Source organism: Zosterops lateralis (genome assembly GCF_965231275.1).
Source record: "Zosterops lateralis genome assembly, chromosome: Z".
Taxonomy (NCBI): domain Eukaryota; kingdom Metazoa; phylum Chordata; class Aves; order Passeriformes; family Zosteropidae; genus Zosterops; species Zosterops lateralis.
In genome coordinates this window covers 10,415,329-10,439,633 of record NC_139800.1, presented here as the reverse complement: position 1 = coordinate 10,439,633, position 24,305 = coordinate 10,415,329, and the positions used below count along the sequence as shown (strand labels likewise).

General features: G+C 39.9%; 2 protein-coding genes across 2 annotated transcripts in view; one reads left to right on the top strand and one right to left on the bottom strand.

Annotated features, from left to right (window-relative positions):
• Positions 1–77: 77 nt before the first annotated feature.
• On the bottom strand, positions 78–7,755 carry DIMT1 (DIM1 rRNA methyltransferase and ribosome maturation factor). The gene is made up of 12 exons (XM_083884518.1): positions 7,684–7,755; positions 7,501–7,574; positions 7,077–7,163; positions 6,643–6,704; positions 6,452–6,545; positions 6,302–6,351; positions 5,367–5,490; positions 5,160–5,252; positions 4,356–4,420; positions 4,011–4,074; positions 3,430–3,536; positions 78–2,730 (listed from the first exon to the last, which is right to left on the bottom strand). The coding sequence occupies exons 1-12, from the start codon at positions 7,736–7,738 to the stop codon at positions 2,688–2,690; spliced, it is 918 nt and encodes a 305-aa protein (XP_083740644.1). The 5' UTR covers positions 7,739–7,755; the 3' UTR covers positions 78–2,687.
• Positions 7,756–8,973: 1,218 nt separating this feature from the next.
• IPO11 (importin 11) overlaps positions 8,974–24,305 on the top strand; it is an 82,617-nt gene continuing 67,285 nt past the window's right edge. The window contains exons 1-5 of the mRNA XM_083884166.1: positions 8,974–9,016; positions 9,493–9,562; positions 16,169–16,253; positions 16,536–16,679; positions 19,998–20,098. Of these exons, the coding sequence (XP_083740292.1) occupies positions 16,542–16,679; positions 19,998–20,098 (239 nt within the window). The 5' untranslated portion in view covers positions 8,974–9,016; positions 9,493–9,562; positions 16,169–16,253; positions 16,536–16,541. The remainder of the gene's footprint in view (positions 9,017–9,492; positions 9,563–16,168; positions 16,254–16,535; positions 16,680–19,997; positions 20,099–24,305) is intronic.

The following is a 24,305-nucleotide window of genomic DNA, read 5'->3' as shown; positions in this document are numbered from 1 at the left end:
TGTATATTAAAAGGTAATGTTTTAAGTACTGAGGAGAGTTGTATCTTAGGATAATGCAGATAATGATTATGTGGTATGGTGTGATAATGCTATGTATGGATAAGTTAACTATCAAACTTTGGGGATAAATATGTCCATACTGGCCTTTCACATACTGTTTTAAATACTTGGATTTCAATGCATGACAAAGTTACATGTACATTAACCGTAGTTTGCAGGTAGCTTGAGTAGTTCTGTTGCTTTAAGAAGTAGCTAATACCTATTTTTCCCTTTGTACAGTGCCAGCAGCTGAAAAGTGGGGTAAAATTGCATCATTTGACGATTTTGCACAATACCTCTACCTAGCGCTAATAGAAATCCCACAAGTACCTGAATTCTCACAAATGGCGCCATGTGTATCAGCACTTTTTAGGTGGTGGCACTCGAGTTATTTTTGCAAGTCAGTATCCAAAAGAGATTGACCTTTCCTGTAAGAACTTCTTGTCAAATGAAGAAGAGTAGACCTCTGTAGTTCTCCCTCTTTCCAGGAGTTTGTATCAGCAGACTTTTGCTTGGAAATGTTTAAAAATTACTTCTGGAATACAAGCCTGTTGTTTGTGCCAGGCCTGGGCTGGGGGGGAATAAAGGGAAGGCAATGAAAAGAGAGTTAAATGAGCCAGAACTTCTTGTAGTGTTTAATGTTTGTATCTCCCATAGAAAAGTAGGCTATGGGAAGCTCTTGTCGCATCATGGTAAAAAATAAAAAAATCCTCCTGTGTGTAAACATGAAAACTGAAACAATGTAGATTTTACATAATGTGTTTAATAAATTAAGCTATTAAATGAATTACATCTCAGAATTTCTGTTTATGCTTTGGGAAGGGTTTCAAGTTGTAAGCACATCAGTTACATTTTTGAAAAAGCCTCTGATTTCAAAATAAAGCCAACTCTTCTGTACAAAATTTGTCATATAGAAAAAACTTCCCCAGACCACTGTCCTGACTTCAGTTGTGCGGCAGATCTTAAAAAAATCACACCTCTTTCTGAATATTTTAAGATAATCCCCCATCACAGCTAAAAGAAAAAAGCAATGGAATGGAAGGCAATAGCTTCTGTTAGCAGGTGATAGTACAGGTTACATATTATCAGAGGTTTTCTCTGAAGCTGCTCTAGACATTTCTTACTTGCTAAAAAGCTTCTGAAGACTGAGGCATCCTACAGGTTAACAGGGGCTTCCACACAATTCGTCCATGCAAGCCTAGCACCACAGCCAGGCTGTGGCTTACTGTGGGTCCAAAAAGGACACAAAGGACAATCATCTTTCACCATCTTTTTACAAAGCCCTGTAAATTACGTGTGCCAAGTAGCACATGTGAGCAGAAACGCTGCCTGCTGCGTCTTTGTGCCAGAGCCTGCTTTAAGTCAGATCTACACTGATACTGAAGCAGTCAGAATAAAGAAAAATTGATAGGGCTGGTTGTGGCACTTGAGTTTCTACAGCACATTGCCACAATGGACTGAAATTACTTGAATAGGATTTGAACAAGCCTGTCCTCGATTCCTCTCCAGTAAAACAAAGCATTAAGGAAGTTGACACATATCTTTAGCACTTGCTCCTTCTGTATTAGTCCAACCAATATTCCTTGTGGCTATTTACCTAACTCATCATTTGGTTGTGCATGAAGCGAAGCAGAACTAGAATTACTAAATTATTAAATTGTGAAATCATTGTGCAATTGAGTTTTTGAAGTCAATGCTTCAGGATGCCTGTAAATTTGACTGGCTATTTTTATACATGCCTCTGAATCAATGACTTTTAAAAAATAAGACAGGATGTCAATGGGGCTGCTAGCTGGACTCAGGACATCTTTTCCAACCTTAATGATTCAATGATGTGAATAAATAAAGTTTTTCTTACAGGAGGTTTTGCTAATTTGCATGCATTGCTCTCAGTCTCACTGAAAGCTATGATCTTTGCTCAGACTTTTCCCTGCCTTAACAGTGAGTTAAAAAATAGCTGCTTGAATTTAGTTAACAAAAAACCCAACCCTGCTGTCTCTGTTTATGAGCCTGGCCCACTGGTAGTTTTTTCCCAGTTCCACCAGTGGAGGAGAGGGTAAAGGCAATTCTGTAAATGGTATCAAGCCCACAAGGTAAATTCTTGTGTTTTCTGAGAAACACACACTGCGAGTCTCTAAGAGAAGCAGATTACTAACAGGCTTGGAGTGCTGGTAGTTACCAGAGGAAGGAGAGACACAGGCACCTCAAATCAAAATGAAGGGTTTAAATATACTTTAAACAAACACACAAAGGATTGATATCAATAAAAAAGGAATTGCTACAATTTTCTTTTTGTTGTCCAGACCCAATGTGTTCCACTGTTGAGGATTGTGCATGAATACACTGAGGCGAAGTCCACGATCAGAGAACACAGGAGTCAATTATCATCAATCCATGTTTTGGATATATATAGAAAAACACAGCCATGAGGTAACCCAGCACCTCACGCCAGCTGTGAAAGAATTTACTGCTTTTAAAATACTGAGCAGCAGCTTCTTGCCTTCTGTCTGTGATAAAGCCACCTTTTATTTTGAGTCCAAGCATATGCTGTTCATTGCTTTTATGAGGAGCTTGTCCCATTCCATTCACTCTGGCTAGGGTAGAGCTTTGGTGAAAAAATACAGCACCTTTGATTCTTCCAGCAGTATCTATGAAAAATGGATGCCTTCTGAATTGAAGCCATGTAGCAATCTGAAAGAGTGAAATAGGTGTATTACAATTCTACCAATTTAAACTTCAGCTTGTGGCATTTCTAAGTACAAAGAAAATAGCATGAAAGCAGCCATTACTGACGAACTGCAAAGAAAGAATTTTTACAAATATGAAACTAGAAGTTATTAGCAAATTTGCCATTTTAGAGATGCAGGTTTATTTTCAGTGCAGTTACTTATATTGGATCCTATCAGGTTCACTATGTTTCTTCAGAGAGCATTACCCGTCTTAGTTCTCCAAATGACAAACAGCTAGGAACTTTTATCTTGAATTACGAGAGGATTCATGATGCCATCAGAAGAGCAGAAAATAGCAGTAAATTATTTATATTTAAAATTAGGCTATAGACTCTGGCCTAATCCTCAAGGCAGCGAAAGGATGTGTAAGACTCCAGGGAAATTTTAATAATCAATTTACACTATGGTCATTTTTAAAGGAGACACAGAAGGGCCTAGTACACAAACACCTGAAATAGGGATCCTTAGCTAGTTGCTCCTCAGTATTATAAACAGCATTTAAAATACTTAAGTAGGCCTGGAGTGTTTGCTCATGTTCAGGACTGGAAGAAACCCTACTCTTTCTGTGCAATCCAATACTAATCTTTACTACACAGGTACAGATGCAGACAGAATTTAAAGAAGCTTAAAAGGAAGGCATAAAGAGAAAAAAAGGGAATACCTAATGAAATCATCTATATCCATTGAACGGGCTCGTTTGTCAGAGTAACCTGTATCTTTTAGAACTGTCTGTATTTTCTCTGCAATTTTGAAGTTTTCAGGAATTTCCTGTCAATGAAAAATGGGATAGAAATTATTTTCTACTCATAACACAGAAAAGGATTCATTTAAATAATCTAACTCTTTCCTGCTTTTAAAACAGTTCTTGTTTCAAGTGATAAAAAGTTATACATTTTCTATTATGAATTATTGCATTATTCTATTGTATCTGAATTTTTATATATCAGTTCATTCATTATATATGAATCACAACAGTATTGAAAAGCAGACATGAAATGTTTTATTAAATTAGTAAAAGACCTTGAGACATACATATATGGACAATATTGTAACAATATACTTGATTTTAAGCTTTTTCACTCTGATTTAATGACCCTTTTAGATTTTTCCCTAAGAAAAGAGGCAAGTTCCTCCCACCTTCAAACTTTTTTGGAAAACCTCTGATGTCAAGCTTTTTACTCTCATAGAAGTCAGTATGTAGGTCACAGTACACAGAATGTAATAGATTAAGAAGGAACTTACTGTATTATGTAAGGAACAATGAATTCGGTAATTATGATCCAGCAACTGCTCTACAGCACTTGATCTGAAAGAAATACATGTTTAGCATGAAAAATGAGCTGTAACTATTGTTCACTTTATTGGTTGGTCATGTCTGCTACAAAAACACTGTAACAATTACTCAGAACTGTTCTTTTTAAACACCCGACTAGTTTTGTTCTGAAAGAAAAAGCTTGTAACATCAGTATAAATCTTCCACCAGGGTTTATCAGCGACTACTTAACACTGCTATGCATTTGCACAGAAAAGGTTAACTGGATAGGCTTTCAAACTCCAAAAAGATTTCCTTTGATAGAAGTTACTTACTTAAATGCTGCAGAGAGTGTCTTGTTTTTCCTAACAAAGGCTATCCTTACCAGACCATCCCACTCCTGAAATAAAAAATTTCAGAATTTTAGAAAATAACATACAGCTACTGCAAACAAGAACAGTCTACTGGCAACTTCAGAACAACACTGAACACAAAGGAAAATCCTTCATGAAAATGTCCTTCTAAACAACAATTTAGTTGTTGTTTTAATTTGATTTAATTTAAATTTAATTTATCCAATTGTGTCTTGGACAAAGCAATACAAATGGAGGAGAAAATACTTCACCTCCACAACCCTTTGAATTGAACTTTTTCGTGCCCAGGTGCTCTCATGTGCAGAGAAGGCAGATACTTGAAGAAAATCTGGCTAACCTTGGGCAAGGCTGAAATGGTCTTAAAGTGGTTTAAAAATTAAGAATACTCGTAACTTTTGTCTTCTGAGATTACACACACTCATCTGAAGGTAAATCTCATATATTCTTTTGATCAAAACCTGCAAAATCATCAGCCAGAAACATCTCTGGGAGATGTAAACCATGATGAAAGGGACATTATTAGGAGCAGTTCTCCACCTGACCTTGTCCTTGTGAGAAATACTGTGCACAAAGTTGCACCAGCTGATGGTGGCATGTTCTGTTAATGTCCTAACACAAGCCTGATCAACACAGAAACAAGCATTTTGGAAACTCTAATGAATAGCTGGTAGTTTGCACTAGAATCAGCACATGGAATTGAGTAGTAAGGGGAAAGAGAAATGAAATTAAGTATCTATCATGTTACACTGAGTGCACACTGCTCACCTGGAAGTTGATAGGTGGTGGTGGGTTCTTTGGCTCTATTCTGACAACACTGGACTCAACTTTGGGAGGAGGCCTGAAGTTGTTCTTTCCAACCTGTTAATTAGAGAAGTCAAGCAGCTGTGTGAATAAGCAGCAAATTCCTCACATCCCTTGCAACATCCTCTTCTGTGTCTGACAGTTGAGCTGCCCAAATGCAGAATGACTGACCTTCATCAGGTGGTCCACTCGAGCCAACAACTGGGTGTTGATGGAGAGCCTGCAGTACAGTTTACTTCCTGGTTTTGCCACCAAACGGAGTGCAAACTCCCTTTGAAACATAAGGATTGCACACCTGAGAGTAACAGAAATGAGAAAATCAATTCTAAGTAATCAATTTTTATGTCAGAAGCCAACTAACACACTTGGATAACACACAATTTGCCTCAGCACTCAGAAGAGTAAAAGTTTGTAATAAACAACTCTGCCTTAATTAAATAGTGAGTTGAAAAAAAACCCCAAAACCCATCACAGAACTTGGTGAAGCCATCTGAGTCTCCTTAAAGCTGTTACATAATTTGATTATTTATGCTGCTAAATGGATCAGGATCAAAGAGACAGTCCAGTCTCAGAGCTGCCTGACTGTGATAAATCATTTTGAATAACTCTGTGCTGAGTCCCTCAAATCCAAGATTTCCAAAAACTGACTGGTAATGTTACCCACGTTCCTCTGAGAGAAATCAAGAGCTGCTGACACACTGATGTCTGACACAGACAGGGCAGTTACATTTTTAGATCAGACAACAAGAAAGTGACTTGGCATTGATTCTACCCTTTCCAGCCTAACTTAGGTAGGAAGGTATTTGAAATGCTGTGATGCCCTGCTTATCCCTGGAATAATACTTGTAATACTAAGAGGGTGTAACTCCTGGTTTTATCTGCTGGGCACTCACTGTAGCCAAGTTTAACTTTTCTCCTCATGCTCAATACATCAACATAAACTTAATTTCCAGGCACTGTCAGGCTGTGCATTACAGAAAAATTTTAGTGCAGCTCTGATCCATCAAACTGCTGTTTTAGGAACTAAAAAAATTTTGGATTTGAAATTATTTTTAAAACTATTTTCCTTCCTCCCAGGTAATACAGAGCTCTGTTGTTCCACATACCTGAAAAAAGGTCTATGAAGCAGTAACTTGAAAACAAAAGGCGAAGAAATCTGAGGAAAAAAATTACTACTGTTAGTATAATTTCTGGGAAATTAGCATTTAAAAATAATTTTTTTAATGTTGTTGTATCCTATGTGGTTTGGCCCATACCTGGTAAGGCAAGTTAGCTACACATGCATCAAAAAATGGTAAGTCTGTTTTCAAGACATCTCCAACCTTGATTTCAAGTTTGTTTGCTAGGCACCTGAGGGAAAAGATACATTGTGGTTATCCTCAGATAAACAGGTTGTGAAATGTGTCCAAAGCTTTAAGTGCTCCCTGTTTCCATAATTGATACTTACGTGCCTTGGACTCTCTTCTGAAGTTCACCAACAAGTCTAGGGTCAATTTCACATGCAATAACCTGAAAAAAATAATTTTTTTGCCACTCCTAATTGGAATTTAATCATAAAAACCCCAACTCTGTTATCTGCTGCTATGGGTTTAAAGAATCCTTTAAAAACCTCTGCTAGGCTATGCACCTTCCTCCCTCTGCAAACACATGCAAGCTTTACCACATAAATGGATAACAGCAATGTACTTTGATAAAACCACACAAAATTTATGTGATCGGCTAAAAACCCACTGGGATTGTTCAAATGTTAAGAAAAATATCAGTGGAGTAATTCTACTTTATGTGCATCACGCCTATGAAGATCCTTCTGTCTGCCACAGTCTAAGCCAAAGCACAGTCAGACCTCGGGAAGGGGGTGTGTGTGAGGGAGTTTGCACTCACTTTTTTTACTTTCTCCAGCATTTTCACTGTCAGGTTTCCAGTTCCCGGGCCCACTTCCAGAACGACATCCGTGCGGCGCAGGGCGGCCTGAGGACACACAGCATTCCCAGTGCCCCCTCGCACCCATTCCGTGCTACCACTCGACTTTAGACTGAAAGCAAGCGCTTTTTACACTTTTTAAAAAGTTGGAACCGGGTATCAGGGGATAGTAAGAGCCGTTTATAAGGGAAGGAGCGGGAAATGGGAGAACAGGAATTCCCCAGGCGCTGGGCAATGCCGCGCACACGACACACATAGCACACACCGCACACACAGCACACAGCGCACACACAGCACACACCGCACACGACACAGGACACACACGGCACACACGAGTCCCGCAGACCGGGAAGGCCGGAGCCAGGGCCGGGCCCACCGCTCCCACCTTATCGATGATGCTGTTCACCACCAGCGGGTTCTTCAGGATGTGCTGCCCGGCCCCGGTGTTGAACAGGACGCCTAGGGCAGAGACCGGCGTGTTACCGCGGGCAGCCGCGACCCGCCGACACCCGGCCTCGGCTCCCGGGATCCCGCCCGCCCGGCCCGGCCCGGCCCGGTCCGCACTCACCGCCGGCGCGGCCCTCCCGGCGCTCCGGCCGCTTCCCGGCCCGCGCCTTGGGCATAGCGGCGGCTCCGCCTGGATCCCCTCAGCCCCGCTCGGCTCGGCTCCTCCCGGTCCGGCTCGGCCCCGCTCGGCTCCTCTCGGCCTCTCTCGGCCCTCCTCGGCTCCTCTCGGCCCGCCTCGGCTCGCCCCGGCCCCGCTCCGCACGTGTCCCGCGGTGCCGCACCCGGCGAGCGGCCCCGAGAGCGGCGGGCGGGCCGGCGGTGGCAGCGCCCCCTGGCGGCCCGGCGGACCCGCGGCGGCACGAGGGGCGCGCTGGATCCCGCCGGGAATGGCGAGTCCGCCCCGCCCCCAGCGAGACCCGCAGCACATCCCTGCCACCCTGGGTCCCGAGGGACAGTGCTCAGCGGGGACCACAGGAGCCAGCGGGTTCACGAAAGGTGTCCCAGGTTTATTAGTCAATGACACGCGGCCGAGGAACGGGGGCGTTCGGTACCCTGGGCCAGGCCGTAACCGCACGGCAGGGGGCTGGGTAAAGGGACAGGGGGAAAAGAGAAAATGGCAGATGAATGAAAGGGAGGGAGAGAGAAAGTAAGGAAGAAAGGGAGAGAAAGAAAAAGAGAAAAAGGAAAAAGAAGAGAAAAAGAAAGATAAAAAGAGGGGAGAAAAAAAGAGAGAAAAGAAAAAGAGAGAAAGCGAGAGAAAAGAAAAGAAAAAGAAATGAAAAGTTGATTTTTTGCAGGGCGACTCTCATCAATTTCTGCCGATTATGTAACGCGGCTCTTTACCCCCCTGACTGAGCAGTCCACTCATACCCGGAGCCGCGGTGCCGGTCAGCCATTCCCAGGGCGGGCACACCAATAAATTACACTCTTTTCTCTACATACTTTCTGTACTTTCTGCTTTACCTTCTCACACATATTTTTAGCGTTACGTTCTGGCATAAACACCACGCACGTCCGCCGTGATGCCCTGCCCCGCTCGGCTGCAGCCGCCCGGAGCTTCCCGGGACCACAACAGGGAATCGCCGCACAATTCCCGAATCCCGGGAATCATCCTGCGCGGCCACCGCTCTGCGCATGCGCAGCCGCCGCCTGACGTCAGCGAGCGATGCCCCCAGGCCACGCCCCCTCCGCACAAGCCCCGCTCCTCCTCACTAGCCCCAGGCCCCACCCCGCTGACCGAGCCCCGCCCACCGGTCCAGGCCCCGCCCCGTATCCTGCCCCCGGCCCCGCCTTTGCCGGGGAAGCGGCGCGGGCTCTGCTCTGGGTCGCGGGGCAGTGACGTCACGCCGCGCGCCGGGGAGGCGGTGGTGCCGGCGCGGCGTTCCCGGGTCCCGGTTCGTGGGAGGCCGGGAGGGCACCGGGAGGGGGGGAAAGGCGCCCGCGGCCTCCAGCGAGGCGGCGCTCGGGGCATGGATCCCCGGGGCCGTGTCGCCGCGGGCGGTGCTGCTCCTACGCGCTGGCTCCGGCTGCCGCTCCGCCGGCCGTGCCCCCGCTGACGCTGCCCGAGCCCGCGCGGCGTGCCCGCCACGGGGGACCGGCCCCGGGGCACCGCGCCCGGGCTGAGGCAGCCGGGCCTTCCTTACCTCTTGTACTGGCGGCTGCAAAGGGCCCGCTCGGAGCTGGAGGGAAATAACTGGTCACCTGATGCCAGGGAGCAATTTCCCGCTTTCCTCTGGAATCAATGTCCAGTCAGGATTGGGTTAATGGGAAGGCGTGGGAGGAAGATGAGGCGTTAACCTGACAGAACTTGTTTTTTGCGGGAAGGGGCGCGCACTGGCCTTTATTCGAGGTGGTTGTTTTCTTCCTGCAGGCTGAAGAGCAGCAGTTCTTCTGCAGAGCAGAGTCTTCCCTTAATCAGAGGCAGGCTCAGTGCACCAACGGTGAGTTATTTCTCCAGTTTGTTACCGCAGAGGAAAATAGTGTGTGTAAAATACAAGAACGAGGCCCTAAGTGCAATAGTGATGCTGCTTCCATGTGCCCTGCTTCCCATGTATGTTACATGGATCATCTGTGTAACATATTTGATATGGCTTTTAATGGGATTTAATTGTAGTTACAATGAAAAGGTTTGAACCTGTCCCAGAGCATGAGGGCTGACTGAAACTTGTGTTTCCATCTCAGCTGTTTGGCAGTAATGTGTCCTTACGTGGTCTGTCATCCATTATATTGGGTAAATTAGGAGGAAGCCAAAGGAATGAGATTGACTTTATAGTATTGGTCATGATGCCTTGGGAAGGCTGACCTGGAACAAAGGTTGAACAGAGATAGAGAATAAAGTAGGTATTTATTGAAAGGCCTTTAGGATACACCTTGGGCAGGACAGAGCCTGACCAGAGCTACACCCAGGGTGGACCCAAAATACTCACAAAATGGCTGACCAGTCAGAAAGTCTCACATTTTTATAAGTTTTGGTCCATTTGCATATTGGGGTTTAATTGTCCAATTACAGCTTCAGGTTGTGAGCTCTCATCCTTGTTCCTCTCTTCAGTCCACTGTTGTTTGTGCTTTTCGGCCTGAAAGTTGTCCATTGTCTCTGTCTGGAAAATTACTTGTTTTGTCTACCCATTCTGTGAGGAGAGCTCACTGGCACTTAATATGAACCTCAGAACTGCACCCCTGGGAAGCACAGAATCTGAAAAACATGAAAGCTAAAACTTAAGGCATCAGTCATCCTAGAAATTTATTATTAGACGTTAAAAATGCTATTACTTTGTCTCCGTATCTATTCAGCTTTTCCTATGTCATCAGTACACAATCCTGTGACAGTAATTTTTGAGTTATCAAATCATTGGAATTGTGTCACTCATTTCTTTACTCCCTGTTTTTTCTGTTGGGAATTTTTGGTCACTTCGGTGGTTTCTGTTTAATGTGAAAGGTTATTCTTCTTCTACAAGTTTTTAATATAATCTTATTCACTTTCCTTAACGTTGTCAGCCTTGCTTGTTGCTGTCCTTTATTACTGTGGTCCTCATTGTTCTTAGTTCTTGTGTCCTTTGTGTCTTCTGCATGCTTTTTTCAGATCTAGGTTTTAGTTTCAATGTTAAATTTTGTAAAAGTGAAATTTTGGAAATTCTACTCCTGTATTTCTGTCACTGGCAGTATGGGAAGAAAACACCTCTGAGTCTTTCCTACTCAGATATTATTTGTTTTCTTTACTGTGGCTTAAATTGGGCAAACTGTAGATAGCTTAGCTCAATTACATTAAAAAAAAAAATAATATGTAGGTGTTGAAAAATCTTAGTGATGCTTAACATTAGTCATTGTGTTGGTGTTGGTGATTGCTGTGGTTATTACTGAGTTTACGTAGTACCTTCAATAACCAGGATAGTTTTAGTTCTTTTGGGTGCACGCCTTAGTAGGACTATTAGTGTGTGACATGATTGATGGAGGAATACTGCAATGCTGGAAAAGAGATTCATGGAAAAGTTTTCAGAAGGGCTGGAGAGACATCAGTGTAACAACTGACTTTTCCTGAAGGTGACAATATCCCTGCTAATGTATCATATCTATATGGCTGAATGCCAGCATCCGTGTTACTCATTTCAGGAGTTCTTGCGGCTTTTCAGCGTGGAAACTTTGTTTTTTCCTGTTTTCCTGGAAACAAATGTGCTGTAAAAGACAGTCCTAAGTTTCTACTTGAACCTTCTGAGATGCAGGGTGTAGCTTTATAGTTGTTCATTAGTTGTATAATCTGCTGATAAGAAGCAGCATGTCCTCTTTGTATCCACTCTTCAGGGAGTTAGTTTTAAGTGTCTCCAAAGTCTTCCTTAGATTCCACTGTCTTAAGTCCTTAAACTCTCCTCACAGAAAGTTTGTTTTTGACCACACTGTGCTGTAACTCCGGTCTCTCTCCAATTTTTTCCTCCTTGAGCTAAGGAGAGGGAAAACTGTGGGAGCCAAACTGGAAATGATGTCCTAGAAGCCGTCTCAGGTGCTGTGTAAGGAAGGATAACAATATCCACAGAGCCGCTTGTGCTCGTGAAATAGTCCAGAATGTATTTGCACTATGATCAGTGAAAACAAACTGTGTTTTGTGTGATAGGTTTATGGCCTTGTCTTCTTCTGATTTCATAAAATCTTTGCTGAATTTATTTGCACCTTCTTACAGTGGGAATGAATTAATGAAATTATTAACAAAAGATAACAAAAATACTCAGAATGAATTATCGGGATATGACTGAGTTGTTACACTGCATTCCCTTGGAAAAAGTGAAGTAGAGAGCTGTTTTAGTGATGAAATCCTTTGTTTTGTACCACTTTAGATGTTTAGCAGTCACCAATTTCTTTTCATAGCTGATGTGATTTTAAAATTAGGATGTATTTTAATGTGATGGGATAAGTACCTAGATACCTTTTTGTCTGTATCACAAGCATTTTCTGTTTAGGAAAAACATTAAACTGGCATGGCTAGTATAAAACTAGAATGTTTAAGACAGTTGGGATAGTATTGAATGGTAAAATGTGTTTGTAGATCCCCCCATAGAAAGGGAATTAAAGAGTAAAGAACAGAACGGGAATGAGGCTTGGATTTTTGCCACTTAAGGGAGATGAAGGAGTTTGAAAGTGGGAATGGAAGTGTAGGGCATTGGGTGATGATGGTGAGGAACTGATATTTATACTTGTGGTCTCTGAAGACACTAATTCATGCTGAAGGGTGGCATTTGATGTGTTGCTTTTATTCTAGATGTAAATGCACTTGTTTTTTTCTTGCCAGCTGAGACTTGAGAATATGCCATCGTCAAGTTCAGTATCATCATATCCAGTGGGATCTTGGAGAGCAGCTTTTCTTGTGGAGTTCAGATAGTCTTTTTTTTTCCTTTTGCAAGACAGAATTCTGGCTTGGCACTAAGAGTCATGCTTGGGTTTGCAGTTGACAGCATTGAACACTTTCTAGTGAAAGGAATTTCTTTTCCTTCTTCTAAAATGTTTATGTGCTGTTTGGTTGTTATAGCAGTGAGTGTGGACCACAAAAAAGCAGGAGAAAGCAAGGAACATTCTGATACTGCTCAGTGTTTATTGTTAAGGCACAGACTGACACTAGTAAGTAAAGAAGGGAAATTACACCCTTCTAGGAATGTGTGGCTTATCAGACTGCTGATATTTCTGTATCTGCCTCAAGTCTCTGAAAGTACCTGAAAGACATATTTAATACTCACCTCCTGAGTTTCATCTCTAGGACAGTCTTGTAGAAAAAGCTCAGTACTGAGTAAACCTGTAGAAGTCCCATGAACTATGGAGAGAGTCCTTGTCCCTGTGATTTAACCAATCTGTGGGGTAACCTGTGTCCCTTTTTGCCTTTCCCATGCAACAGTGAAGTCAGATATGGAAGAAGTGAAGATTGTCTCTATCCCATAGTGTTAGAGCCAATTTTGATAGCTTTTGCAGCTCTATGGGGTTAAGAGCATCTTTAAATTCATTGTGTAAATTAGGGTCTGGAGAGCCCTGGTTCATCAATTTAAAAAGAAAAAAAAGAAAAAGGTCAGTGTGAAGGCACCACAACAAACTAAGATGGGAGAGATCTGGGTTTAAACTCCTGAAGTACAGCTGTGTCTGTCTGCAGGAGTAACTTTCACATTTGCATCTGAACATGGCAGTATGAGCAGATCCCACTAAGGTAGGAACTGTTGCCCTCCCTCAGTCAATTGTCTTTACATGGGGCATGCAGAGAAGAAGTTTCGTTCCCTATAGAAATCCTGTTGGAGAAGGGAAAGTAAGGACTTTGTGAGAGTTGACACTACATGCCAGGAGCTGAGCCTGGAATGACTTTTGACATTGCTGGAAGTCACATATTCTTCCTTGCTCCTGTGGTGTCCTCTGATGTCTGTGGGACAGTGTGTTAGATGGCTCGTCTGAGATTTTTTGGTTTGTGTGCCCTCAGTATCCCACCCCTGCCTCTTGCCTTTTGGTGGGCATTTATGGCTCAGTCACAATTTGTAAGTTTGTTCTGAGTTTGCATCACATTTTGACAAGAGTGTTAAATAAAAGCTGCTTCCTGTTCTGTTTCCTTTTTTTATGCCTAGCATATTTACCTGTCTAGCAATGTGATGTCAAAATGATAAGAAAACTTGATCCAAACCAAAACCTGCATTTTTTCCTGCTCCTTCCATCTCTGGATTTTTATGGGGTTCAGGGAGAAGCAGAGGGTTATACTATTTATTTTGGTGACTGTAGCTCTTTGTCTTAGCTTAACTTATTTGTAGCTAGCATAAAGTGCAAATTCGAGTTTTGTGCAGTAAGGATTGATTCAAAATAGTTTGTTGAAAATTTTTCATTTCTTATTATTTTCTTTCTGCTTTTTTAAAAAACAGAAATTAATACAAGTAAGACTAGTTACTTCCTAGAAGAAAACAAAAACTTTTCAGAGGAATTTTTAGAAAGGAGTAGTAATAGCCAGCTTTTTTTCATCTTTGCCATTTGTATTTGCTATACATTTAATAGATGCTTTTCCAGTTAATGTTTTGCTATCAAAATCATACAGAATATACTGCTTCCTTATATTTCACAGTATTTATAAACCTTATCTAAAAGGTGACTCATCTTCAGGGAGATTATTATATTTTAATTCAGTTTTGCTATTTGGCTGGTGACAGCCTCATCTAATATTGTATGAGGACTGTTCTTTACATGGGATCAAAAAGCTACTGTGCAGATTCACTGAAGAATAAATCTTGAGGGCTGTTAAATTCCCTGCCTCTTAATAGAAAATCTTTGAACCAGAGTTTTCTGGATGATGGGCCAGCATTATGTAGAAATGTGCTGACTTGGGTATCTGCTGTGGTTTTGACAGAGAAAGAACATTGGGTTAAATAAATTTTTGTTCTGACTCACTAAGCTTAGTTTGATTTTTCTTGCAGCTTTTTTTTTGAGCAATAGCTCAAATACTAGCTGCTCCAGTTTTTATATAGAAATACAAATATTTTCAAGAATGAGAAACATTATTAAAAATAAGCTAATATTTCACTTTGATTTTTGTTCTTTTTTTGTTGTTGCATTTAGAACTGCCAGCTAACTGTTTTGAAACAAGAAACTGAAAACTGTTTTTTGTGCTTGCATTCTACTAAGTTAAGTATGTCTTCTAATGAGGGCTGTTCTAGATGAAGAATATAAATTTCCAGTAGAAGCAAAAGCTGTCAGGTTTTTCCTGCCCCTTCTCAAACATGTTATCCTAGAGGTGCTGCCCGTGCTGCTGGTGGGTTCAGCCTTGGCCATGGCAGGTGTGTCTTGGAGCCTCTGGCACTGCCTCTGTCAGACACAGGGAAAGCTTCTTGCAGCTTTTCACAGAGACAGCCCTGTAGGAACCCCCCTTCTGCACAACTGGTTAAAGCACAAAGATTGGAACATTCTTCACATGGGAAGTGTAAAGCAGAGATGGACTCACCTGTTCAGTTACTGCTGTAGAGATGTGATTTTGTGTTTCCTGTGTTTGAAAGTAGACTTTCTTTAACCTTAAGACCTTTAAATTTTAGTCAGCTTTTGTTGAGGATGATTGGAGAGAAAGAACTTTTTTTTAGGGTGTCATTTTTTTTTCAATTGTGCAATGCTATTACTGGTATAAAAAGTCTTCAGTATTATGGCTAGTTTTGTTGTTAAGGTGATTTTTCTAAAAAAAAAATCAAAAATTTAAACCTAAGTCAGAATAAATTTTATTTCCCCCACTTTCTTACCATTACTGCAAGAATTTTAATCTTGATTTTTTTTTCCTGAGAGTGGAAAAATAAACCTTTTTTTCCCCCCATTAAACAAAAGCAAATCAGAGTCATTACAGTTGGAAAGGACCTCCAAGACTGAGTCGAGCTTTTCACTGATCACCACCTTGTCAGCTACACCACTGCACTAGATGCCACATCCAGGGATGACAACTCCACAACTTCCCTGGCTGGCCCATTCCAGTGTTTAACTGTCTTTCTTTGAAGAAATTCCTCCTGATGCCCCACCTGAACCTCCTCCTCTCTCCTCTTTGAAGAGAAGCTGTTCTCTTTTGTTTGTTAGAAACCTAAGTATATGAATATTTAACTGTGTATGTGTTACTAAGAGTTGACTTAGGCTTTAGACAGTCTCTTTTTATAAGCAGAAAACAGACTTCATGGTTCCTTTCATAAATGTGTGTTTTTCTTCTTGTAATGTTGTTTGTGTGGTCATTATAAATGTAATCTCTGTCATCTGGAGAGCAGTTTTGTTTTGCCATCATAGTGTACAAAGGTGCATAAGGATGTATATACATTGGAAATTTGGCAATACACATTCATAGTTCAGCTGGTAATGCATTTCACATTTGTGTGCTAAATAAGGAAACCAAATATATTGAGAAAAACTCTGTTTCATATAGGACTAATTGTGAGACTTAATGCTTTCTTTTTTAATTAATATGAATTGTTTTGATGAATTTGTGTTACAGAATTTGTGTCATTTATGAATGTGTCATTTTCTCTTTTAAAGGAAAAATAAACTGAAAAAATGTTAATAATCTGCATCTTTGCCTCTTTCAGACAACCCCATGGTTTACTCTGCTTACAGCTGAGTAATCATCTCTGGCTGCAGTTTTGCTCTTAGCTGCTGTGTTTCACGACAGAGGTAACTGTTACACAATCAAAATATTTCTTGCAGTTCCTCAAATCTAGCAAATGTGCTTCTAATGATAGATTTAATGCTTGCTCTTTCTGCTGAGAGATTTCTGAAGGCAAATAATTCTATCCCTGAACCAAAACTGCCTGTGAGTGGGTGTCATGCTATCTTTACACTGTGTAGTATAATGAAAAATGAGTGTGGGGTGTTTGGATGAGTGGAAAATACCTGTCTGTGTTTGCTATCTTTTTCTCCTTAAGTGTTTTTTCTTCTCCTTTTTAATGTTTTCAGGTTTTCATGGATCTCAACAGTGCTAGCACTGTTGTTCTGCAAGTCCTGACACAAGCCACTAGCCAAGATACTGCAGTGCTGAAGCCAGCTGAGGAGCAGCTGAAGCAGTGGGAGACACAGCCAGGTTTTTATTCAGTCTTGTTGGTAAGATACAGTGGAAAAGTGCTGTTAAGTAAACTCTGAATAATTTTGAGTACTGGTCTCTAGAACACAGTTGAGCCATGACCTGTGACTGAGAGAAGCCCTGAGTTGTCATGGTCTAGCTACCAGGATCCTTATGATGAAGATTATGGTAGGTATGATATGACAGTGGTAGGCACTGTCATCATTGTGTCTCAGAGCTCTTTTCCCAGCCATTCAGAAAGTGGAAATCCATCCTCTAGCAGTATGAGTGGGTGGTAGGGCTAGATCTTTTACTGGCCTGTTGTGAATTGTAGATGGTAGAAGGCCAAGAGCATCCTTTTCAGGGGAATTGCCTTTACTACCTCAAGAGGCAGGGATCCTTTTATATACCAAGGCAGTAATAACCTTTTCTTTTTTGTGGAGGTAATGCTTTACAAACGTTTTAATAGAAGTTCCCTCATGCTTTCCATTGCACTGTGTGATACCTCTCTGGGACTGCTTTCCTTTTTTGTTAGTGGAGGGAGACTCCCAGGGAGATTATCTGACCTGGCTTTGGTAGTGAGATCCTGGAATGGGGAGGGTGAATACTTCTAGAAGTGCTATGACCATTGCTGAAATGGATGCATTAATGGGGTCAAAGTGATGACAACACAATCAAAAAGGAAATTAAAGTATTTCAGCAAAGGCACTTGAAAGTTAACACTATTGTCATTTTCCAGTATCTATGCATATGTTTATAATAGTCTTAAAAACACAAGTAAAATGTTTTTTCTACAAACATCTGTCTTCAGTGCATAGATTGAATGACTCAGGTTTGTAGGGTGACATGTTCTGTTCTCTGTAGACCTCTCATTTGCTTGGAAAGTTGAAGGTGAACCAGAGGATTTAGGGAAGGGAGTAGAAGGTGACATTTGTAGCTGTCAAATTTCCTTTTACAAACTGTTTTTGCCATAGTGTAGCTGTGGTGGTAAATGGTCTTGATAGAAAACAGCAGAAATTACCATTGGTGACATTTTTTTTCCTCTGGATGTTTCCTTTGAGACCTTACAATTCAGGGTGTAGACAAGTTGAGTACTCACAGTGTAACTGGAACAGATATGAGTTAATTTTAAATATAAGGGCTAAAAATTCAGGGGTTTAGATGCTTATCAAAGAGGATCAAATGCTGATAATTCCTTTTACATGGTTAGGTGGATTTGTTGGGGCCACATCAGCCTTTCTTTAAGTGTGAAATATCAACATAGTCTTGCAAACTAAACAAGTAAAGTGTCTACTTTGTTCAACATGATCATGGCAGATGGGCTGTCTGGGAGGGAAAATAGTTGGCACCTTCTTGGTGGAGCAGAAAAGTGCTGGGTAACAGGTAAATGTAGATGGAGAGTGGGTAAGACAGCTGATATCTGTGGGATGTGGCAAGTAATATAATTATTAACTATGAGGTACACTTGCTTCTGAGACAGAGTAGAGAAAATCATAAACAAATGTGAGGCATGCATCCTTGATCCTACCATTTTTAGTACCTAGTGGAGTTGCTGTCATTAGTTTTCTGTGTTTCTCTTTTGAAGGGATTACATACCTCTCCTTTGATTCAGTGATAAATTGGATGGTTTTGAAAAGAAACTCTGTACAAGTTATATCAGTTTGTATATTGGCTTCATTCCTATTATTTGTCTGACAGCATTACTGTGTTATATTAAATACTTCACATTTTAGGAACTTCTTAGGAAGATACAGATTATAAAGAGAAGTTCTACTTGTTTCTGTGTAGATTCTTTGGTCTTTATTTTTAATATTCTTTATCTAGGCCAGGTCTTGTTTTAAGGCGGGAAAGTTTAATCTGTGGAAGTTTTGCTTCTGATAAATATTTCAGCAAGAAGAGGAATAGTTGTTTGTAAGATCAATGGAAGTGTCAGTATGAGTAATTTGGGTTTTCCATGTTTCATTTATTTTGAAGTGTTTATTTATGATATGGGTGTTTAAAGTTACCTGTTCATATTTTAATGTGCTCAAGTTGCATTTGGGAAAGGTCAGGTCTTTTAGAGATTCAGTCTGTCTTCCTAAATGAGCTTTGGGGAAGGAGGGCATATTACATACAGATCATTTCCATGTTATATGGTGTTTATTGGTGGGCTACCACCTCTCTGATACTTTTCTACAGTTTGCTAGTTTGGAAGTTGATGTCTTTGTTGGCATGTAAGTCTGTTTACTTTCTAGGGATTGGAGTGTGCTAGGGTTTGGGGGTTTTTTTGGTAGGCCATTACCTCTGGAAAGATGTTCTTATTAATCAAAATAGATTTTGAGAGAAAGTTAGGTTTTGGATCCATAGTGAAAACGAGGTCCTAGGTTTCTACAGTTGACTTATTTCAAAGGTTTGTTTATACATCTGCAGGCGTGGCGCCCAAAAGTAGCAGATGCTTTTGACCAGAATCCCTGCATTTTTCAGGCCCCTTCAGACTGAGCTTCTGAAGGCAATGAATGCAGGTGGTGCACTCTTTCTGCAGTGCACTGTGTAGTAAGAACACTTACTATAGAACATGCTTGCTCTCTAAAGAACTTAAGAACATGCTTGCTCTCTAAAGGAGGCAGTAATGATGTCTCATCCCTTGAGGAGGGTCCATCTGGTGCAGTAGAACACGGAGTAGTACCCGTGTTGAGATTCAATAGCCTATCTTTATTTTAGTTTTTCTTGGTTATTTTACAGCGTTACTGTACAAAGTAAATCCTCTGTGTTTTTCTGTATGTACATACATATGTATAAGTGTGTACAGATAGATACATGTGCATGTATGTATGCATCTATAGGTACATAGCTTTTTATTGGTAGAAAAGAATTTTCTAGAGTAAACATAGTTGAATTTTAGAATTGCAGACCTACCAGGTCACTGCTTTACAAACAATATTGGTAGACAGGATGGTTCTTGGCATATGACAGCATAATAAATCTGAAGACTGGATTCTGACTAGAATAAGGAATTGTCCTGTATTCAGCAGTGGCACAAACTTCTGACAGTTATGTCATTAATGTAAAAATTGTCAGCTTCTAGTAACCACCCTTACATTTCCTTTTCTGCCAGACAAGATTAGCAGTACTTTGCCTTATATATTGTTTTTTTAAAAATAAATCAAAATTTGGGCTAGTGATAAAAATTTTTTCAATCTTTAAAAATTTTGTTTAGCACACTGTTTTCACATTTCTGTCAAATGATGATTAAGGCTTTTTGTTTATGTACACCTGTACCACAGAGGTATTTCTACATAAACCAGGGCATGTGTTGATACAATTTCTGTCTTGCTTGTGATGTCTTGAGCAGTTTTTAACTTTTTTCTTTTTGTAAACAGAATATCTTTACAAATCATAGCCTGGATGTGAATGTAAGATGGTTGGCTGTGCTGTACTTCAAAAATGGAATTGATCGTTACTGGAGACGGGTCGCACCACAGTAAGTTTTGAGTTCTTACACTTCACTGTCTTAAAGTTGTCTTTGCTGTGGTTGCTAGGCTGGAAAAACAGCATATCCTTATTTCATAGAAGTTACTTTAGAATTTATGGTGAAACTGACAACATGCTTCAAACTTCAGGAGCTGCTGATAAAACATTTTGTCTTCATATTTTTTCTTACGACTGTGTTCGTGATTTACTTTTGAGAACTGAGTTAGAAAGCTGTTTCATAGATAATAGGTTTTGAAGTGATGCAGTAAGTGTTACAACATCGACACCTGGATTTACTGATAGTGACAGAAGTGAGAGTGGGAGAGACATTTCATTTTTTTAAAGCTGATTTGAATTGAATGTGTACATGGGAAAGAGGCAGTAGTTATTATACTAAAAAGTTCAGGTTATTTTTTTGTTGTTCTGATATGTGGGCTCTGATAATGTATGACAAAGAGTTCTCCAAAGAAGATAAATGCTTTCCATGAGCTCCATGTAATTTACTTAAAAATTGCAAAAAGTGCCATTTTAATATGCAACTCGTAGATTTATATACTTCCCAGTCTTTCATGTAAAGTGCTTATTTTCCCTTTAAAAACAGGTGTGATTTCATGAAGTTTCAGTCCCAGCACTTGTAAAGGCTTGTGAGTGTTGAGTCTCTCTTAAATGCTAATAATAGGTGGGACTGTCACTGTCAGATGTAGGGTATTAGATGGAATTCTAGGTACATTAGATGGTATTCTAGTTTTTCTGGGTCACAAATATATATCTAAATATAGATATTGTGTTACAATACAAAGTATGATTTTCATTGTTCATTGTTTGAGATAGTTCGATGTATTTTGCCTTGCATTGTAAGCTTTTCCAAGGAGCTCCCAAAAGAGGGAAAAATTATAAAATCCTGTATCCACAGCACATTTTAAGTAGTGTAGTACTCCTTCATTATTGCATAGAGCACTAGAGTATTTGTATGTGTGAATTAGTATATGACTGCAAAACATCTGCAAGCATTTGGGTTCTTTTTTATATGAAAGGAAAATACCATCTTTTTCATGAAAAATGGAAAATATCTTTGACATTCCTGGTTAACAGGACTGTTGGAAAAAGTTGAACATTGTTTCAATCTGCTAATATTTTTAAACACTAGCAGCATAGTGTATAAAAAGCATAGTTTATTTCTTGCAGAAATAAAGACTAGAATTTTACTGTTTGACATAAAAAAGTATTTTAATGTAGTTTTTCTGTAGTTCTAAATTAAATGTAATTTAAAAAAAAAAATTCTTGGCTTTAAAGATTCCATGGGTTAAATTATATTAAATTTGCAGTGCAACCCTGTTTTTCCCCACTTCTAATTTTTCTGCCACTGATTGAATGCAATGAAAATATAAAATTAATTTGAAAAATTTTTGGCTGCTGCTAAGGACTCAGTGGAATAATGCATACTTAATTTTTAGTCTGAGTCCAACTATTTTTCTTTCTAAATTTGTTAGATGCAACATTTTGTCAGCATTCAGCCAAATCACATTTTTCTTAGTATATATTGAGGTCATTTTGAGAAATCCTGATTTAAACTAAATTCTCAGTAGATTATTTTGTGAACCAGTCATGCTTTGAATGTCATGATTCTTTGAAGGCTTCTTTGTAGAGGCTGCATTTTTGTTGCCTTTGCAAAGTTCTTGTCTTTTGTCTTGTGTCACTTCAGCAGCTGTCCGCTCTTTGTCCATGGTATGACAGAGAGGGGACAGCTCATATACATCAGAGCGTATTTTGAAGTTCAGATCAGGCTTAAAAAGACATTTTCCAGTGAGAGTGATTTTGAAGATGAGCCTATGGAACTTCCTTCCTCCTGCTTTTTCAGGCAGCTTTTCATATAGCTGAGACAAAGAGCCTGAAGTTGTGATATCCCCTTTTCAGGCACAATGTGGCCTCTTTTCCTGAAATGTTTTGTCAGCCTGCTCAAAAACTGTTGTTACAGAATGATTTTGTATGTATTTTTATTTTCTTCAGAAATGGTTTTTCTTGAACTCAAGAGCTGAGCATGTTTTTGATTTTGCAGACAATTACTTTTGTATCCTGTCACTTGTGGACTTCATTCTCTTATTCGAGTACCGTATTAGCAACTTTAACAATACTTTTGAAATATAACTCCTCATAAGCCAGAAATCCAAATTTGAAATATCAGACTTTTTTTTAATAAAGCTCCAAAACAAGATTTAAAGTATTTGGATGTACATTTCTCTGTACCACAAACCCAGAGAAAGATTGAAGTAATGTTGAACTTGAAAATTGTGAACGACTATGGCATAGTAGATAGAAGTTCATGTGGAGATGAAGCTTTACTTTTTTGGGCACATGTAATTCAGTGCTTGTCTCTGTTGGACACAAAAGACTCCAAATAAATCAGAAAGCAAGAGTAGAAAAAGAAGGCTCTTTACTGTCTAATTCTTACCACCTTTTATAAGGTATTCCGATACAGACTTAACATGATTGAGGAATGGGAACAGCACCTCTCTGATGCCATTGGTTAAACTAGAGAAACAGCAAAACACCAGCTGAACAAAGATTGTTTTGAGATAAGGTAGTTGTTTACCAAGATTGTTTTGAGAAAAACTTTCTTGAGAACCCTTTCTTTGGGAAAGTGTTAAGCAGCTGCTCAGCAGGCTAAAATTCTCTCAGGCCCAGAAACGCTGAAGGGAAATACCCGGCTCAGTGAGGGACGTTCTTCCTAACTTCTCTCCTGCCTTTAACTTTTAGAGATGGAATAGTGGGGTTGTGTTTGCTGCCTTTGAGGTGCTGGGGGAGGCTGGGGCCGTGGTGGGGGTGCGAGTGTCCCCTCTCCCCGGCAGGTGTCACCCTGGGGTTGCTCAAACCTACAATTCCTCCGCCCACGGTTGGGCAAACCCTGTGACACTTCCATCAGTGCTCGTTTCTTAGATTTTTTTTTTTTCATTACTGTTTTCCAGTTTTGCTTATCACAAGCTTGTGTGTCTGAGGCGTTCGTCCTCATGAATTTGTTATTTTTCTTTCCTTTGTTTTGTCTGCAATGGCAAAAGCTTAATTACAGCATTTTTATTTACAGTAAGTAATGAACTGAATTCTTGCTGCTCTTAGAGTGTGCATATGATAAATTTAATGTTATTATAATTATGAAAAAGTGTTTAAGGTCAGGGGTCTTGTGAGCCCACAAACAAAGTAAATGAAGTAATACAGTAAAACAGGGCATTTTTTAATTTATAAACCAGGTTTTAGGTGCTTTCTGTTGTCTCTGAAAGTGAAGTATTATGCAATCTACATTGAATTGAGAATAGATTTTTAGATTTAATTAATAAGAGCTTTTAAGTTTTAGAAACCACTTAGAGGATGCCTGTATGTGTGGAACTTATATACTGCATTTTCATATTATAAAAGAAAAACCCACAAAAATTTATTTTCTTGGAATGTAGTCTTATGGCTTTAAATAAATAGTTAAATGCAGAAAAGCTTTTACTATTGCAGAAATCTCTATAAATTTTTCACCAGAATGTTTTTAGGTCTAATTTAATTTTATGCAAAAAAAAAAAAAAAAAATCTTAAAGTCTACATCTTGATTTAAAAAATAAAACACAAGGTTATGGCTCCTGAATGCTATAACTACCTTGGAAAATAAGACTTAGTGTACAGTCTTGAGTCACCACTGAAACAGTGATTTGTCTCCCTTTTGTGCTATACTTCAAATGATAAGTCTTTCATCTGGGAAATGGTGAGTACCTGTGTTTTTGCAGGGGTGAAGGGAAAGTGAAAACTAGAATATTTTTGCAGATGTTTGCTCTTATGGCAATTCCTGCCTCTATTTTTTTATTATTTTTAGATTAATATTTACTGTTTGTCTAGATTAGTAAAACCCATGCTTTAGGGAGCTTTAGACATAATTTTAAACCTCAATATATAAAACTATCTGGCTAATATCTTTGCCTGAGGTCAGACAAGAGGAAATGGTTGTGTTGGTGTGTTTAATCTTAATTTCCAGCCACTGGTCTTCACTGAGATGTGATGTTTGCATGCATTCATTAGCAAATGCATTCATATGCAAATGCTTCTAAGTCATTGTAATGTTAGGTGAAAATTTCATCTGAACAATCCTGGGTGATTATTTACAGGCTCTTTATGAAGAAGAAACAGCTTTCTAGGTGCTATCAGTAAATGAAAATTGGAGTTTGTTGTTTGGTTTGGTTTTGGTT

Coding starts and splice junctions, on each gene's coding strand:
- DIMT1 (XM_083884518.1), bottom strand. CDS start 7,738: ATGCCCAAGGCGCGGGCCGGGAAGCGGCCGGAGCGCCGGGAGGGCCGC. Junction 7,575..7,683: donor CCGGGAGGGCCGCGCCGGCG/GTGAGTGCGGAC, acceptor TCTCTGCCCTAG/GCGTCCTGTTCAACACCGGG. Junction 4,421..5,159: donor CACCACCTATCAACTTCCAG/GTGAGCAGTGTG, acceptor TTTTTATTTCAG/GAGTGGGATGGTCTGGTAAG.